This window comes from Abramis brama (genome assembly GCF_963993115.1).
Source record: "Abramis brama genome assembly, chromosome: 25".
Taxonomy (NCBI): Eukaryota; Metazoa; Chordata; class Actinopteri; order Cypriniformes; family Leuciscidae; genus Abramis; species Abramis brama.
This window is the reverse complement of record NC_139987.1, coordinates 773,191-790,973: the sequence shown is the minus strand read 5'-3', so window position 1 is coordinate 790,973 and position 17,783 is coordinate 773,191. Positions and strand designations below refer to the sequence as shown.

The following is a 17,783-nucleotide window of genomic DNA, read 5'->3' as shown; positions in this document are numbered from 1 at the left end:
GCTAAGGGGGAATGCCTTTGGCGTGACCGGTGTCTGAAGTGGAAATCTAAACACGACATGAAGGCACTACAGGTGAGACGGAGAGTATAAAAGGGCACCTGTGCAATACGTCATCCTCTTATTGTCTTCAGGACACCGTGTGTTTAAACGTGCGTTCTGAAAAGGCAAGTTTATAATATGTCCAGCACTAGCACTGCGAATTTTAGAATGTGTGTTCATCCGTGTCAGCGTTTTCTGACACCTGATGACAGACATGATATGTGTGTTATGTGTATGGGTGAGGAACATGCATTTCCTCTTAGGAAACTTTGCTCTTGTCTGTCCCTTATCTTGAGGGAATCGGGACAGCCACCTGTGCCCTGCAGTTTAGACCTGCCGTGGAAACCAGAAGGACCTGGACCAGAGCCAGGAGCTCCCCCCTGAGGTGGTGGAGGAGCTGCGCCGCACTGTAGATTTGGTTCTCCACGCCCATCAAACAGTCTCGATCGGTCTATGGCAGCCATGGTGGCGACGGAGGAACATCTCTGGGTGAACCTGGCTGACATCGGGGAGAGGGAGAAATCCTTCCTCCTCGATGCGCCGGTTCCGCCTTCCGAGCTTTTTGGCACATCAGTTGAGATGGAAGTTTCGGGAGGCGAAGGCGCGCTCCGCGGCTCTTAAGTCCTTCATGCTGCACCGGTCCAAGCCCACGCCTCAAGCCACGAAGGAGGCTGGCTCTGAGGATCGGAGACGAGACCAGAAAGCGAGCGCCACCTCTCATGCTCCCCCTCCCTCGAGGTGAGTTTAGAAAGAGGTGAGGTAACATCAGGGAAGTGTTCCAGAACAATCGCCCTGAGCGGCGTTCTGGGGCTCCAGAGGCTAACTAACATGCTAACTCCGTTCTTGAGAAGCTCCAGTCTATGACTGCTGGTGTTGACCATTGGGATGAGGACTCATTTGTCCAGTCCTTTGACTTAGCTCAGCCAATAGGGCACTCGTTCCTTCAGCAGTGCAGCGTGGGTATTCCGTTCCCCATAGCAACTCCAAGAGGACACAGCGCAAGTTCCCTTTTGAAAGGGAACGTCTCAGGTTCTGCATATAACCGTGGTTCCCTGAGAATAGGGAACGAGACACTGTGTCCCTTTGCCATGCTTTCGGCATTCCTGCAGACGTCTCCTTCAGACAAGAAGTGGATGAAGTATTGTACAGGAGCCCTTTCATACTCTCACCTGTAGTGACTTCATGGGCTGCCGCCTGCCAATGTCAAGTTCATTGTCGTGTTTAGATTTCCACTTCAGACACCGGTCACGCCAAAGGCACTTCCCAATAGCGACCCCAATGGGACACAGCGCAAGTTCCCTATTCTCAGGGAACCATGGTTACATCCGTGACCTGAGACGTTTATTCATTCAACTCAGCTGGTGCTCGTGGAACTCTAATGTTACATTGTGTTTTAGGATTTAGGAACCTAGTTACCAATGTGCAGGTTCAGTGTTTGTGAAGTGTCACATGACTTCAGTCTAAAGGCATGTTCACACCAAGGATGATAACATAAGTTTTAACAATCATTCTAATTTATGAAAATAGAGAAGTCTTTATCACAACAATGACACAGAGGAACAATATTGTTGGAATGACTTTCAGAAGAATTTTTCCTCTTACCCGATAAAAACATTGACAGCCAATCAGAATCCGTCCTGCATTAAAGAGCTCAAACTTTTAAAGCAACAGAACACCAAACCGCAGGGCATGCTAATAATAAACAGAACGTTGGAGTGGATGCTAATATAGTTATGGTTACAGTTATCTTTCTTGTTGTGAACAGCCCTGAGCCCACTGACCGTCAGGCGGTGTTTAACAAGCTCTGCTGTCAAAGACAAATGATTAAACATGTCGTCCTGTGTGTCTGAAGCTCAGTGGGTGAAGCAGCTCTGTGGGAGAGAGTCATGACAAAACATGGACAAAAGCTCTTTGAGAGTGAGTGTGTGTTGCTAGGCGATGAGAGGACGCTGGAGATCATTCTAGTGCAGCAGGCCTGAGGAAACACTGCTGACATCATCAGTATGCCGTCGGTGTCGGGATCAACTCAGAGGAATGTGTGGGAGAGGGGGTCTCCATCTTCATGTGCCTGTGCATCAGTCCTCAGCCTTACAATCAAACAGACCAAAACCTTCTCAAGAAAAAAATTAAGATGTTCTTCTGAAGAACTTTCTTACGAACTTATCTTAAGAATTTTCTTTCTTAAGAAGATTTCTGTGAGTCCGGCCCCAGGGACTTTGGGCCAGAGGTGAGAATTATTTTTTAAAGCAGTAATCTTTTAAAAAGCAAATGATAAAAATATAAGTTATCCTGAAAGTCCAGCACACATTCATCACCTGTCCAGCCGGCCAGACAGCGGCAGTGTCCCGTTGAGGGCTGACACCCATCCGCATGACTGCAGTCACAGCGCTCACGACAGTCCAATCCATACGTCCCATCCTGCACACACCATCAGGTCATTGAGGGACACTTCTTTCAACTAAAATAGTGATTTTGCACATGAACTTGACGATAATTTTTTTTATAAATTGTATATGAGAATGCACTTTAAAATAACTGTTCATCAGACTGAAGGAATGATGCCTTATGGGTGAAGGCCAAAAATATGGAAAATAATTGAGAGGTAATATATAACACCGGTTCAGTATTATTATAATGAATGCAGCAGAATATAAGAAGGTGACATAAAAGGCATGTGTAACTGAACATTAAGACAGTACAGGGTTTGATATTTCTCTGTGAATCGCAGACCTGACAGTGCTGATCACAGCGGTCTCCTCTCCAGCCCGGAGTACAGGTGCACCTCCCGTCCAGAGCGTCGCACGCGCCTCCGTTACTGCAGGCACACGTCAGGTTACAGCCCAGACCCCACGAGCCACTGGGGCAGTTAATGGAGCAGTCCACCCCGTGCCACCCTGAAACAACAGCGTTGAAAATCATAAAAGCACTAAAAACACTGCAAGAGCTAAGACACACGTGAACGAAACACATACGCTACTCACAGTCGGAGCTGAGACATGACAGTGATTACCAAATGTGATCAGATTACCTGAAAGTAAGGTAAACTAGTTCCTAGGTCTTCTCTATGCATACATAGCCCTCATTTCCAGGTGCTCTTTGTCAGATCTCGTCATTATTTCAATTATTACTGTTTAATGTGTTTGTTTCCTAAGAAGTGTGTACCTGAGTTTATTTTGATTATTGTTACTAGGGCTGCCCTCTAATAGTCAACCAAAGGCTAGTCTACACTGTAAAAAATGTTCGTAATTTTAATGGTAAAAAACTGTAAAAAAGCAACGGAAAAGAAATGTTAATTGCTTAACAGTATGTACCCTTACTATATACAGTGAAAAACTGTAATAGCTCTCACGGGACATTTCATGTAATTTTACAGTAATATACTGTTAAATGTACGGATTTCACTGTAAAAAAAAAAACTTACCGTTGCATTTACCGTACCTTACCGTAAAAAATACGGTAGCAATTTTTTACAAATTTTACAAAGTTTTACATCATCGCACTAAAAATTACGGTAAAAAACAGTGATCTAAATATTACGGAAAAAAAAATGCACTGTTAAAAAAAAACTGTGAAATTTACGGTAAAAAAACGGCAGCTGTGGTTGCCAGTATTTTACCATAAAAAATACGGTAGTAATATTTTAGGTTTTATGGCATTGAACTTCAGTTTATGTAAAAAAAAAAAAAAACCTGCCAGCTGTGGTTTCCTGTAATTTAAAAAATATTGTATTACAAACCAATTTGTCATAATAAAAGTTATTATTGAGAATTACCAGAGGTTCAGATGATGTTTTATTGAAAATAATAAAGTTTGAAGTTACCATTATGGAGATGAGTGTTTGCTGTAGTTGGGCTCTTGACCCTTGACTTTCTAACTATAGATTTACACTGGCTGCCTTAACTGTGTGTTTATATAACACAAACGTTAGGGCATGAAAATCAGAGAGAAAATGTGACCAGGCAGGTTAATGATGACATAATCATCATGTAGTGGCCTGATTCACTGATCTCATAAAGAGTCTTATCTCTCACTTTATGAGCAAAGTTATAATATTAATATATTTCATATTTTTGAGTATAATATCTCTATGACCCCACATGTGAGCCAGCAGTGAGCAACAGATAATCTGAAGAACTTTAAATATACATGTTGTAGAAAAAGGTTTTGAACTACTGAGCGATTCAAACCAACACAGACATCAAGAATCAGTGTATGAATCTCAACAACGGTGACAATCAACAAAATAATCAGATAAAACTCAGAACATCACAAAACAAGCTACTAAAAAGCTGCAACAAAAACAACATAAAAAATAAAAGCAGATATAATAATAAAAGAAAATACTAAGGCAATTCAGCATAATTTATTCCTGCTGCAATGCATGCTGGGAGACACTGATGAGTTATGATTGAAGGCTTCATCAAGCGCACTGCACTTTTATCATCACCGTTGTTGAGACTCATACGCTGATTCTTGATTTATGTGTGTGTCTGAAAGATACAGTAGTTCAAACTTTTATTGTGCACACTGTTTTAAAAATTCTTCAGATTATCACAACATTGATTGGATCACATGCTGTAGAATCATAAGGCTTGGCTACTACAATCAATAATGTAAAATTAATGACACATATAATCAAAGGTAAGACTCTTTAAGAGCTCAGAGAATCAAACATGGCGATTGCCATCATCGATACATAACCAACATCACATGATTCATTTTCTCTGATTTCCTAGCCATAATCAACATGTCTTATAAACACAGAGTTACAACAGGCAGAGAAATACTAATGTTAGAAAGTCAAGGGTCTGCCCAACTAAAGCAGTCACTGATCTCCATCATGGTGACTTCAAATGAAACAATAAATCATCAACATCTAAACCTCTGTTAATTCTCAAACAGAACTGTAGATGTATGACAGAAATAAAGTCAGTCTGGTTAATAAGTGAAGCTGGTAATGCTGTTTGTGGAGTTGTTTAATCCTCCTCCTCTCCTCTATGTTTTTTTTATCTTCAGTTGACTTCATCTAAGGCTGTGGCTGAAGTCAGTTGTAGTTCTTGTGTTTCTGCTCGTCTCTTTTTCTGTTCTTGTTGTTTCTCTAAATTGACATTCCCAGAAATCCCTGTGTGACACTTTACATTTGATGCTATTTCATTCAAAAAATTATGTTTCTTCTTGTTTTTTTGTTATCAGTTATATACATTTGGGGTTTATGTTGCATCATATATTGTTTAATGAATGTTTATGGCATTATTTGGTGTCATGTGTGTGTCACCATGATGGTGTTTTGTATTTGTGTGTATGACACTGTGCACCGCTTAACATTAACATGTGCCTCAGTTTGTGAAAAACTAATGGTGTACTTTAAATCATCGTGTGCTTTTCTTATTAACCATCTGTATTATTATGATGGTTATCATTATATTACAAAGATATAAAGCAGACTTTAATACTTTAGTAAAATTGAATGATAACATTTATCAGTTTATGAAATATAAGGGTTGTCCCATGAAAAGTTTATTACTGTATTTTTTATGGCAAAGTACTGGGAACCACAGCTGATGTTTTTTTACCACACATTTAAATCCTGTTGATGTTTTTGTTTTGTTTTTCAAAGTAAGGTTGCTACCATATTTTTTACGGTAAAATACTGGCAACCAAGCTGACGTTTTTTTACCGTAAATTTCACAGTTTTTTTTACATTGTGTTTTTTTGCCCGTAAAATTAAATCCCGTAAAAAATAAACGGTTGCCACCATATTTTTTACGGTAAAATACTGACAACCACAGCTGCCGGTTTTTTACCATAAATTTCACAGGGTTTTTTTAACAGTGTATGAGATGCCTGTAGCCAGTTGGTCACAGGAAAAAAAAAAGTTGTGCAGTCTGTGAAGAACAGATTGTAACACAGCTACACAGACAGAAATCAACAATCAGCACATGAATCTCAACAATGGTGACAATCAAACGTTTCATGTCGCAATGCAGGATAGTATAAAACTCACAGCATGCACTGCAGCATGAATTTTTTATTTTTTTTTTATTGCCACCATTGTTGAGATTCATGTGCTGATTTTTGATATCTCTGTGCTTCTTACAAGACAGCATTGCTCTGTTTTTTTGTTGTGCATGATGTGTTTAAAAAAAAAAAGTAATTGTAATTCACTGAAGTGAAGTGAAGCTTGAAGTGAATGAACAGGGTATATGACAATTGTGTTGTCATCGTCAATATAACAAACTGCATTCACAAACCATGTGTGTATACAAGTGTGGCTTACAAGAACAGTTCAAGCAGAATGAGAAAACATAATGTTAAAAAGTCAAGGGTCAGGAGCCCAACTAAAGCAAACACTGATCTCCATAATGGTAACTTCAAACCAAACATTTTCAATTAAACATCTCAATAACAACTTCTGTTGTAGTTCTTGTGTTTCTCTACTTTCTGTTCTTGTGTCCCTCTTTTCCTTCAGTGATTCTGCTTGTTAACCCCCTAGGGTCGGCCGTCTCTCTCAATGTGAAGTTCATTCTGAAACGCGTCAGAAAATGATCTGTAACTCAGCGAATGCTTGTCACTGTGACATGAAACATATGTCTTTACTAGGGTTGGGAACCGAGAACCGGTTCTTATCCAGAACCGGTACTGTTTTTGAAAAAAAAACGGAACCGTGTGAAATTCCTAAGTTTCGGTTCCGAAAACGGTTCTGTTGGGCGAAGTGCTGGAAGCTTATCCTTTAATAGCGACGTCTCACCTCATATTAAAATAGTAATGAATGCACTGAAAAGCCCCCGCGCTACTCAAATACGTTTTGCGTCAGATATCAACGCATAGAGAGAGAGAGAGAGAGAGAGAATTAAAGACAGTAGAGCTGCACGATTAATCTTTAAAAGATCTCGATTCAAACACCCACGCGATCTTATTCCTAAATTACAAAAATCTCACCCCTGAACATTTTAATCTGTTTGCGCTTTCGTTTACCGAGAGACAGCAGTTGTCAATATGAAACAGCTTTACAATCACACAGATATTTCTGTTACAAATATTCAAATGATCACAGAAGTACTGAGATAAAAGTTTATAATTCGAGTATAAACACTGATGTCTACGGTAGCAACCAAAATATTGTAAATCACCTTTTGAAAGTCGCTGCCTTCAGATAACGAGTGTATCGATTACATCTGATGCTTCAAAACATTCATAAAGACGCAGTCCGTAACTTCTTTGTGTTCAGAATTTACAAAATGTATACAATGAGCGAGTGCATCATGAATGCCTTTTTTTTCAAACCGTGTTTTTGTCTTATCCTGAATTACACGTTAAGCCTGCAATAAGCGTTTATACTCGGACTATACTTTAGACTGGCGGATCGCAGCCGCTGCGGAGTAGCCCAGTGCCTGCGTGACTCGCCATAGACATAAATAGAGAGAAGTAGCTCCGGCTACAATGTTCTTCCGCAAGACGCGTGCAGTTCTGTTTATTAACTGCTAGAGCGCTGATTTATCCACTAATGAAACAAGTAAAGTCTTTATGAATCAATCATTCAAAACGATTTTTTTTTTAGCCTGCCAGCAGCCATGTCACCCTGTAGCCTAAGACTGGTTGCCCCCTGAAGCTAAGCAGGGTTGAGCCTGGTTAGTACCTGGATGGGAGACCTTCTGGGAAAACCAGGTTGCTGCTGGAAGAGGTGTGAGGCCAGCAGGGGGCGCTCACCCTGTGGTCTGAGTGGGTCCTAACGCCCCAGTATAGTGATGGGGACACTAAACTGTCAAAAGAGCACCGTCCTTCGGATGAGACGTTAAACCGAGGTCCTGACTCTCTGTGGTCATTAAAAATCCCAGGATGTCCTTCGAAAAAGAGTAGGGGTGTAACCCCGGCATCCTGGCCAAATTTGCCCCTTGGCCTCTGTCCATCATGGCCTCCTAATCATCCCCATATACTGATTGGCTTCATCACTGTCTCCTCTCCACCAGTAAGCTGGTGTGTGGTGGGCGTACTGGCGCAATATGGCTGCCGTCGCATCATCCAGGTGGATGCTGCACATTGGTGGTGGTTGAGGAGATTCCCCCTTCTATGTAAAGCGCTTTGAGTGCAGAGAAAAGCGCTATATAAATGTAAGGAATTATTATTATTATTATTTTAAAAATAATCTGTTGTACACACATCTTACATGGATGTTCAAGCATATTCTACCCCTTCTGAGAGTATTCTCCACTGCTGGAGATACAATAAGCTAGGAGAGGTCCCAAATTATTCTAGAGAATGCAGACATTTTTATTTTCCTTCAGAAAAAATAATATTTTTTTTGCAAAAATTGCTTAAATAATATGTTGAATTTGTTGACATTACCAGTCTGTTAAACTCATTTGACAAGTATAAGAAATAAACACAAAAAGGATTGTGGATTTTTCCCTTACTACTATTTTTTATTAGTTGTTTTAATATTTTTTATTGAATGGGAACCGGAACCGGAATCATTTGGCGGAACCGGAATCGGAACCGGAACCGGAAAATTTCTTACGATTCCCAACTCTAGTCATAACGAATGGAAACATTTGAAGTAACATATGATAATCCATATATTTTTCTCTAGTGTAGTGTTACTGAAGTGTTCCTTTTTAACGAATTATAGGCCACCTGCTATCTAGGCTATTGTTATTATTATTTTATGCAGCACTACACGTATGCCTACAAGACACAACAAACCTGGTGTGTGTGTGTGTGTGTGTGTGTGTGTGTGTGTGTGTGTGTGTGTGTGTGTGTGTGTGTGTGTGTGTGTGTATTTTAAATTGCAATTTTAACCAGAAAAATCTAAAATGTATTCCCAAAATCGTGCAGCCCTATAGTTTCTCTTTATATCAACATGGTCACAGCTGTGTTGTTTTTTGTTTTTTACAGGGACCAGATGCCACTGATGAAACCTACTGACTTCAACATTCACATGAGTCTCTGTACATGAACATGGTAAAGTGTAAAATCAAACACCTTGGAAATGACAGGTTGTACTATGTTTCAGGAATGGCACAAAGGTGTGTGACTGTTCAAGTCTTTAGATCAGTGTGTTCAATAATGTGATTTTTTTGTCCTTTGTTGTGTATCTTTGGATTATGTTGTGTTGTAAATAAATGCAAACAATCGAAAAGCCATTCTTTTTTAAATCTCTCCTCATTCTTTGTGCAAGGTTGCTCAGAATGATAGGGCCTGATAGCACCTGATAGGGCCATTATGGGAGGGTCTTTGTCTTTCTCAGATGTGAAACACATCAATATTCATGATGATTCACACCTCCTCGCATAAAGCTTTCTTACACAAAACATGTCAAACAATTTTTAAATCAATATATTGTTTTATCTGAATGAGTTGTCAGGATGATTTTCACATAGTTTTGAAGTATAAATATTCTAGGCTACGTGATACAATTTTCAAAAGTCTTGTGAAGAAATAATCAGTATGGGTTTCATGACCTTATTTCAGTGACTTTTTTTTTTCACAAACCACCCATAAACGTCATTATCTCAAAACTACAAACTTTTACATACATGCTGCTGACATATTATTGTAGCAGAGTTTGTGCTGAATACAGTGTAATCAGACTTTAGCCATGATACTTTCTGTCACAAGTAACAGAAATAAGCACAAATGTCAGAGCATTTCAGAACACCTCCAGGGCCCAGAAAACACCTCAGACCCCAGAGCAGGTGTTCATCACTAATGCTCAACAATCACTTACATATTCACATAATTATCTCACGGCAACACTGCGGGAATGATACTTTTACTCTCTGTGGTGTGGATTTTCCTGTGGGGCTGAAAGGGTTAACAATGTAAGATAAAAAGACACACCCACTAAATGTATTTTAACAGTAATAAACTGTAAGTTAAAAACAGGTATATACTAGGACCAATACTTTTGGCAGTAGTTTACTGTAAAATTTATTTTTTTTGGGTCACCATTGTGCTGAAGAGTAGAGCCTGTGCTTTAGTCCAGCAGAAGATATACAAACATTGATGATGTGCTGCATGTTGCTTTATTTAACAGGCAGAGACTGTGTAGTTGCTGGTCCAGTGGAAATCTCTTTATTTAAAATATTAGTTTAGTGGTCTCAAATGAAATAAGTTCACAGTAATACTTTTCTCACATTATTAGTGCATTATAAATATTAGTTAATACATTTAAACTGCAGTTGGTCAATTTAAGGCAGTTGGTTTCTGTAAATGAAATGAGTTAACTCGAGTTTTAATTTAGTGCACGGTATATTTACAGTAACATACTGTAGATTACAGAAAAGAACTGTACAATTAACAATAAATTTGACAGTATTTTACTGTAAAAAAGCCTGGTACGGTCTAACAGTGTAATTATTACAGTATGTCGGGCAGAAAAACCAAACATTTGCCTGTCATTCATTGACCTCAAACATGGCTTAGCCTATTAAGCCTAACGTTAACCACTTTACATGGCCGCTCTATTATTAGGCACATATCCTAGTGTTCATGTGGAGTGAAGCTCAGTTAATACCACAGAGACTGTGGTTTAACATATGCGTTTAACATAACATGTCATTTAGCATGACATGTTTAACATATGCGTTTCTCTCTATAGGTACTCATCACTGAACTGCAGAGTCGACCTCTTGTTGCAGTCGACTTACACTGGTCTATTAATGAATTATTAAAATGTTCACACAGTCTCTGTGGTGTTTTTTGACACATTCATAATCATTACTTTTTCCAGTGCTCTCCCGCAAGCTTTGTGTTCACTTGAGTGTTTAATGTATATTGTAAAGGCTCATTATTATGGTTTAGTATTTCTCTGTAAAGTAGAACAAAATTAGCAATGTTACATTTAACATTCTTTCTCAGCCCTGAAACTCAAAATATTTTGCTGCTTGAAGATGCTGAATCAAATACACCTCCATTCCTCAGGCCTCATGGAAACACACCTTGTCAGGGTATATAAGCAACTTCACACCAAAGACAACTGAACAAGCCTACTGAGCTCTTCAGGATTACTAGAAAGTTGATCAGGGTTGGAGTTTAACTCTGCAGGACACTGAGTTGAAGAGAATCACCTGCTTGACAGGAACAGGATCCATCGATGGGAGAGCAGATGGCTGCGTTCTTACAGGAGCAGAGAGAGGAGCAGTTGATGCCGTATGTGCCCGCGGGGCAGACCGAGGAGCAATCTGAGCCCTGTAATCATGACCACACATCAGTGACCGGTTCCAGCATACACACGCTCAGTCTGTTTAAGATAAGATGAAGTACCTTATATCCCGGTGCACAGACGCATTCTCCGCTCACGCTGTGGCAGTCTGCTCCGTTCTGACAGTGACAGACCTCCTGACACGCCTCCCCAAAGAAACCAGGAGCGCACGTCTCGTTACAGTACAACCCCGACCACCCTGACCGGCACGAACACTCACCCGACATGGGGTGACAGCTGAGAGAGACGACACATTCAGTGACCATCGACTGGAGTCTGAAGCGCATATACCCTACAGGCCACCAAACTGTAGTTTTGGGTCTGTGAACTTATCCTAGTGCAACGATTCTCAAACTGTTTTGACGTCAAATAATGCATTGTAAAACCTAACAGTTATATGTACTAACTGCACTCAAATTTTACTGAAAGTTATGTGGACACAATGACTGAAACAGAACTCAAACTGAATGAGTTACAGAAAATGTCTAGTTTTCAGCATGATAACTGGATAATAATTGTGCTGATTGAGCATTAGTGATGAACACCTGCTGTTAACAAGCAGAATCACTGAAGGAAAGACGAACACAAGAACTACAACTGACTTCCAGCCACAGCCTTAGATGAAATCAGCTGAAGATAAAAGACTAAATATCTCAAGATCTCAGCAGAGGAGGATTAACCCCCTGAGGTCGACGGTATCGCCGGCGATACCAGCTCGCTTTTTTTTTATCAGTGTAAAAGAAACTCATAAATACTCTGTTGACTTTGATTTTCCATAGGAGTTTCATACATCAATCGATTCTGTTAAATGTGTATTATTTTTGTGTATACTCACAATAAAAACAAAGTGTTGTGCTTTTTGCCAAATAAAGAAAAATAAACACGAAGCGAGTTCTGCCTTCTCTCTGCCAGTAAAGTCCATTCTGAAACGCGTCCGAAAATGAGCAATAACTCAGTGAATACTCAGTCAAACAGGCATACAGACACACAGGCATGAAGCTTGAATTCTCTTATTTTAAATGAAGTAATTTATATAAAAAACAAATATTCTCATCTTGTGAAATCTGTATTAAAAGAGAGCGATTCCAGTCCACCTCATTAGAGCTAATTCAAATGTAATGTGACTCCGCCCACGGAGAGCGCACGCTATTCAAACACAAATGGCTGAGGTAATCCGCGCAATCCTGTGAACGCCCCCATCAGCTCGAGAAAACCAAAACACAAGTTTATTCAGAACATTACTTGTTTACAACGTCTCGCAGCGCTGTGAGGAATAATGAGGAATACGAGGAATACAAGCTGAGGAATACTAGTAAGTTTTTCCTTCTCGGGTTTCTGTTTATGAATGAATGAACGGCATAGATGCGCGCTGTTTACCACAGCTGGCAAATAACAATATTACGTGGCAGTTCTCCATTATGGACGCGAGCGCTCTAAAAAAAAGCACTAAAAGACTTTCAAACTTTCACAGAGACCTCAAAACAGAAAGTACAAATCCTTTCTTTAAAACGAATTTCGTTTTGTATCAATTGTATCTTAATTTTAATAATTTTTTCATTAACAAATTTCCTGGATTTCGTTCACTAGCCTACTGCGAAGATCGCGAGTCAAAAGCCTATTGTCAACTTCATATTTGCCAGAAGTTAAATTTAAATCGCGTGTGTGAATGAATGATGATGTTTTAGCAAACTGTATTGCTATACTGAGATGAGTAAAAATCGACTGAAATATGTTGAAATAAAATGTAGGCTATTTGTATAAGCAAGGTATTAAACTGCAAATTAACAATATGCCCTAATATTTCATGAAACCAACGTTACAGTCAGGCGAAATATGAAAGACAACATCTTGTTGACTAGATTTGGGTACAGTTTTTACTGTAGAATATACTGCCACGTCAAATAAGCTTTTGTTTAGCAATTTCTATATATAAATTACTATTTTTGTCAAAAATAAGTCATCAACTAAGATGTTAGCTGTTCCAATGTTGACTAAATTCAAACTAATGAATACATAGATAAAATGTAGGCCTATAATCATTTTTTTTTACAAAGAAAGAGTACACTTGAAATATTGTTGAAATTGTAATTATTGTTGTAATTGTAACCTTTTTAATAAAATAGCAAAACATATTTACAAGATAGATGTAAGCAAAATCTTAAATGGTCAATATAAGTCTTCTTCTAAATATATATTTTGTCCTTGCATTGTGGCTCAGTCAGTTTCACACCTGAGTGAATGGCTCATCATTATGCAGAGTGGGATAGGACATTGTATTTCTCAGGTGTAAACCACTCCTCGTTCACGCCCCCCTCGCATATTGGCTTTCCAAGCAAAACCTGTTTTACATCAATTTAAATCAATGTATGGTTTTATGTGAACAATAAAGCAAGACTATTTTCACATAATTTTGAAGAAAAAATTCTAGGCGAGGACATCCATTAGTCAAAAGTCTTATTGACACATATTTACTATGTGTTTTGTGGCCTTATTTCAGAAATTTTAGTTTTTAGTTTTTTCAATATCCATGCATAAACATTATTCTCTCAAAAATGAAAACATGTACATACACGTGGCTCACATATTATTGTAGCCCTGTTTGTGCTTTATAGAGTGAATTTACACCTTTGCCATTAATATGTTTATAAGCAACTGAAAAAAGCACTATTGTCAGGGCATGTCAGAACATCTCAAGGGCCCCAAAAACAGCCCAGACCCCAGAGGGTTAAAAAACTCACAAACAGCATTACCAGCTTCATTTATTACCAACCCGATTAACTTTATTTCTGTCAGACATCTACAGAAGTTCTATATCCCCTGTGGCGCGGCCTAAGCTTTTGTCCTTAAAGGGTTAGTTCACCAAAAAATTAAAATTCTGTCAGTAATTACTCACCCTCATGTTGTTCCAACCCCGTAAAACCTTCATTCATCTTCGGAACACAAATGAAGATATTTTTGATTAAATATGAGAGCTGGCTCACTCCTCCATAGGCTTCTAAGACATTATAACTTGCTGGCCCAGAAAATGTATCAAAGACATTGTTAATATAGTCCAAGTGACTACAGTGGCTCAATCTTAAGTTTATAAAGCGACGAGAATACTACGTGAAAAAACTTAAAGTCTTACGGGGTTGGAACAACATGAGGGTGAGTAATTACTGACAGAATTTAAATTTTTGGGTGAACTAACCCTTTAAAGTCGCCATGAAATCAAATTTTACAATTTCGTATTTTTATATGTAATCTTGTAGTGTTTATTACAAATGATTTATCTGTGCACCTCATTAATTTTTAAAAATTCATGTGCCCTTATATTCTTTAATCAAATACGTTATCCTAAGGCTGTGGCTGGAAGTCAGAAAGTAGTTCTTGTGTTTCTCTTTTTTCTGTTCTTGTTGTTCATCTTTCCTTCAGTGATTCTGCTTGTTAACAGCAGGTGTTCATCACTAATGCTCAATCATCACTTAATTAATCACTTAATTTCTTGGGTGTGTGTCTCACCTGTGTGTGTTACTGGCGTGACAGGGTGTGTGTCTCACCTGTGTGTGTTATTGGCGTGACAGGGTGTGTGTCTCACCTGTGTGTGTTACTGGCGTGACAGGGTGTGTGTCTCACCTGTGTGTGTTACTGGCGTGACAGGGTGTGTGTCTCACCTGTGTGTGTTACTGGCGTGACAGGGTGTGTGTCTCACCTGTGTGTGTTATTGGCGTGACAGGGTGTGTGTCTCACCTGTGTGTGTTACTGGCGTGACAGGGTGTGTGTCTCACCTGTGTGTGTTATTGGCGTGACAGGGTGTGTGTCTCACCTGTGTGTGTTACTGGCGTGACAGGGTGTGTGTCTCACCTGCGTGTGTTATTGGCGTGACAGGGTGTGTGTCTCACCTGTGTGTGTTACTGGCGTGACAGGGTGTGTGTCTCACCTGCGTGTGTTATTGGCGTGACACGGTGTGTGTCTCACCTGTGTGTGTTACTGGCGTGACAGGGTGTGTGTCTCACCTGTGTGTGTTATTGACGTGACAGGGTGTGTGTCTCACCTGTGTGTGTTACTGGCGTGACAGGGTGTGTGTCTCACCTGCGTGTGTTATTGGCGTGACAGGGTGTGTGTCTCACCTGCGTGTGTTATTGGCGTGACAGGGTGTGTGTCTCACCTGTGTGTGTTACTGGCGTGTCAGGGTGTGTGTCTCACCTGTGTGTGTTATTGGCGTGACAGGGTGTGTCTCACACCTGTGTGTGTTACTGGCGTGACAGGGTGTGTGTCTCACCTGCGTGTGTTATTGGCGTGACAGGGGCACTTCCTGTCACACCTGAGGCCGTAGAGACCGTCGGCACAGACTCGCTCCTCACATCTCTCACCGGTGTATCCCTGCTCACACACACAGGCTCCGCTCACGTGATAGCACTGCGCACCGTTCACACACACACACGTCTGACTGCAGCCCACGCCATACGTGCCGACCGGGCACTGGTCCTGACACCTGCCAACACATACACACACACACACACACTTCAGTCACAGACTATATACAAATAGCGAGTTCTTCTTTCATTGTCACCATAATTAACAATGTGTTATTGTTTAATGAGGTCTTTTGTAAAGAGTTAAATAATACTTTGTTGACAACTTATTAACTGCAAATAGTTCTCACTTTAGATTAGATCACAGAAAATTACATTAATTAAGTGCTTTAAACCAAACTTTATGTTAATACATTAAGCCTATCCCTAAAGCAAAACATAACCACCTAAAATAATTCAATAAATAATGCTGTCAATATGAAATACATACAAATACTCATAAGATCAAGTTAAAATACATCAGTAAGAATCAGGGGTAGGTTTAGAGAAAAAATATACAGTTTGTACGGTGTAAAACTCATTATTTCTATGCAAAGTCCATATAAAGCATGGAAACCCTGTGTGTGTGTGTGTGTGTGTGTGTGTGTGTGTGTGTGTGTGTGTGTGTGTGTGTGTGTGTGTGTGTGCATTATAGTCTTTCACATCTATTGCAATCTCAAAATTCCGGCCAGTTGATAATACCTAGAATATCAAAATCGACCTGCTGGCGATAGATCCTTCTCCTATTTAGCACCAAAACTCTGGAACTGTCTTCCTAACATTGTCCGGGAAGCAGACACACTCTGTCAGTTCAAATCTAGACTAAAAACACATCTCTTTGACCTAGCATACACATAACACATTATAGACTTCTATAATTCAATGTTAGGCTGCATAGATCAGGTCAGCCGGAACCGGGAACACTTCCCATAAATCCTGATGTACTCGTTACATCATAAGAAGAATGGCGTCTACGCTAATATTAGTCTCTCTGTTTATCCCGAGGTTTACCGCAGTCCGCCGGATCCAGGCCGTATCCAGACCTGATGAAGGACCTGCGCCTGGACACGACGACAGCGCAGTCCTGAAGTGTCAACCAGTCTCTCCCCTGTGAAGGCCTCCTTTCCTTCCCTTCACCTCTGTACAGATAAAACGTTGTCGGGATAATTCCGGTTTGCGTGGCTATAAGGACGCGACAAAATAATTCTGTATTATAAATTTAAAATGAAAAAAAAATGTATTAAAAAAATTATTATTTTTTTATTTAAAAAAGGCCAGACAGTAGTTTATTGAGGGTTGATTTGTAAAGAAGGACTACACGCCTGCACACATATATATTCAAACGCGCATACCTTTGGACTGAACACGTGATGCGCATGTGCATGATGTCTGCGCTTTCATGGGTTTGCGTTTTTGAGGTTTGCGCAGAGATAACAGATAATCATTTGCACCTTCAAACCTATTTCAGGGAGTGTGTTCTCGAGACACCAGGCACTGTTTTGTGCGGATGAGCGGCCAGAGCACATTAAGGGTTTTCTGCTAGAGCGGTGTCGTGTTAGCGGCCCCTTAGTTAATAACTAATGATCTTCGCAACGGAAGTGAATCAATCAAAACTAACTTTAGCTGGACAATAACTTTATCATAGAGCTGCTGTAAAGCCTAAGCAATCTGTTACGGTAATTTCCTTATTATCACTGTAAAGCTGCTTTGAAACAATCCAATTTCCTTGATCTAATCTAAAGTGAGAACTATTTACAGTTAATAAGTTGTTAACAAAGCATTATTTAACTCTTTACATATGAGCTCATTAAACAATAACACTTTGTTAACTATAGTGACAGTGAAAGAACTCACTGTTTGTATATAGTCTATTCATGTATTAACTACAGTTTATAATTCATTATTTACAATAAACTAATAGTTTGCAAATGATTTGTAAGTACTTATTACACTATACTTATTATAAAGTGTTACCAAACATTTCTATTGATCTATTCTTGTAGAAATGCAACTACATTTGCAGCTACATCCTACTTTCACTTCACAAATGTGATTAGAGAAGTTAAAAACTATATAACTATATAAGAACTATGCAAAGAATGTAACAGCTGTTTTGTGTTGTTTGTGTCTTTATCATATGGTCTTTGCTCGTAATTAAGCTTCTATCAGTCCCTATAGAGCAGAATCTAGTGATAGAGGGATGAGGACAC

The 17,783-nt window shown here is 39.5% G+C and overlaps 1 protein-coding gene across 1 annotated transcript in view; it reads right to left on the bottom strand.

The window, feature by feature from the left end:
- The window catches only part of megf10 (multiple EGF-like-domains 10), an 88,800-nt gene that overhangs the window by 19,376 nt on the left and 51,641 nt on the right, over nt 1-17,783 (bottom strand). The window contains exons 9-13 of the mRNA XM_084103593.1: nt 15,501-15,713; nt 11,302-11,476; nt 11,106-11,226; nt 2,770-2,933; nt 2,355-2,457 (exon numbers count right to left, since the gene is read on the bottom strand). Coding sequence (XP_083959719.1) covers nt 2,355-2,457; nt 2,770-2,933; nt 11,106-11,226; nt 11,302-11,476; nt 15,501-15,713 — 776 coding nt within the window. The remainder of the gene's footprint in view (nt 1-2,354; nt 2,458-2,769; nt 2,934-11,105; nt 11,227-11,301; nt 11,477-15,500; nt 15,714-17,783) is intronic.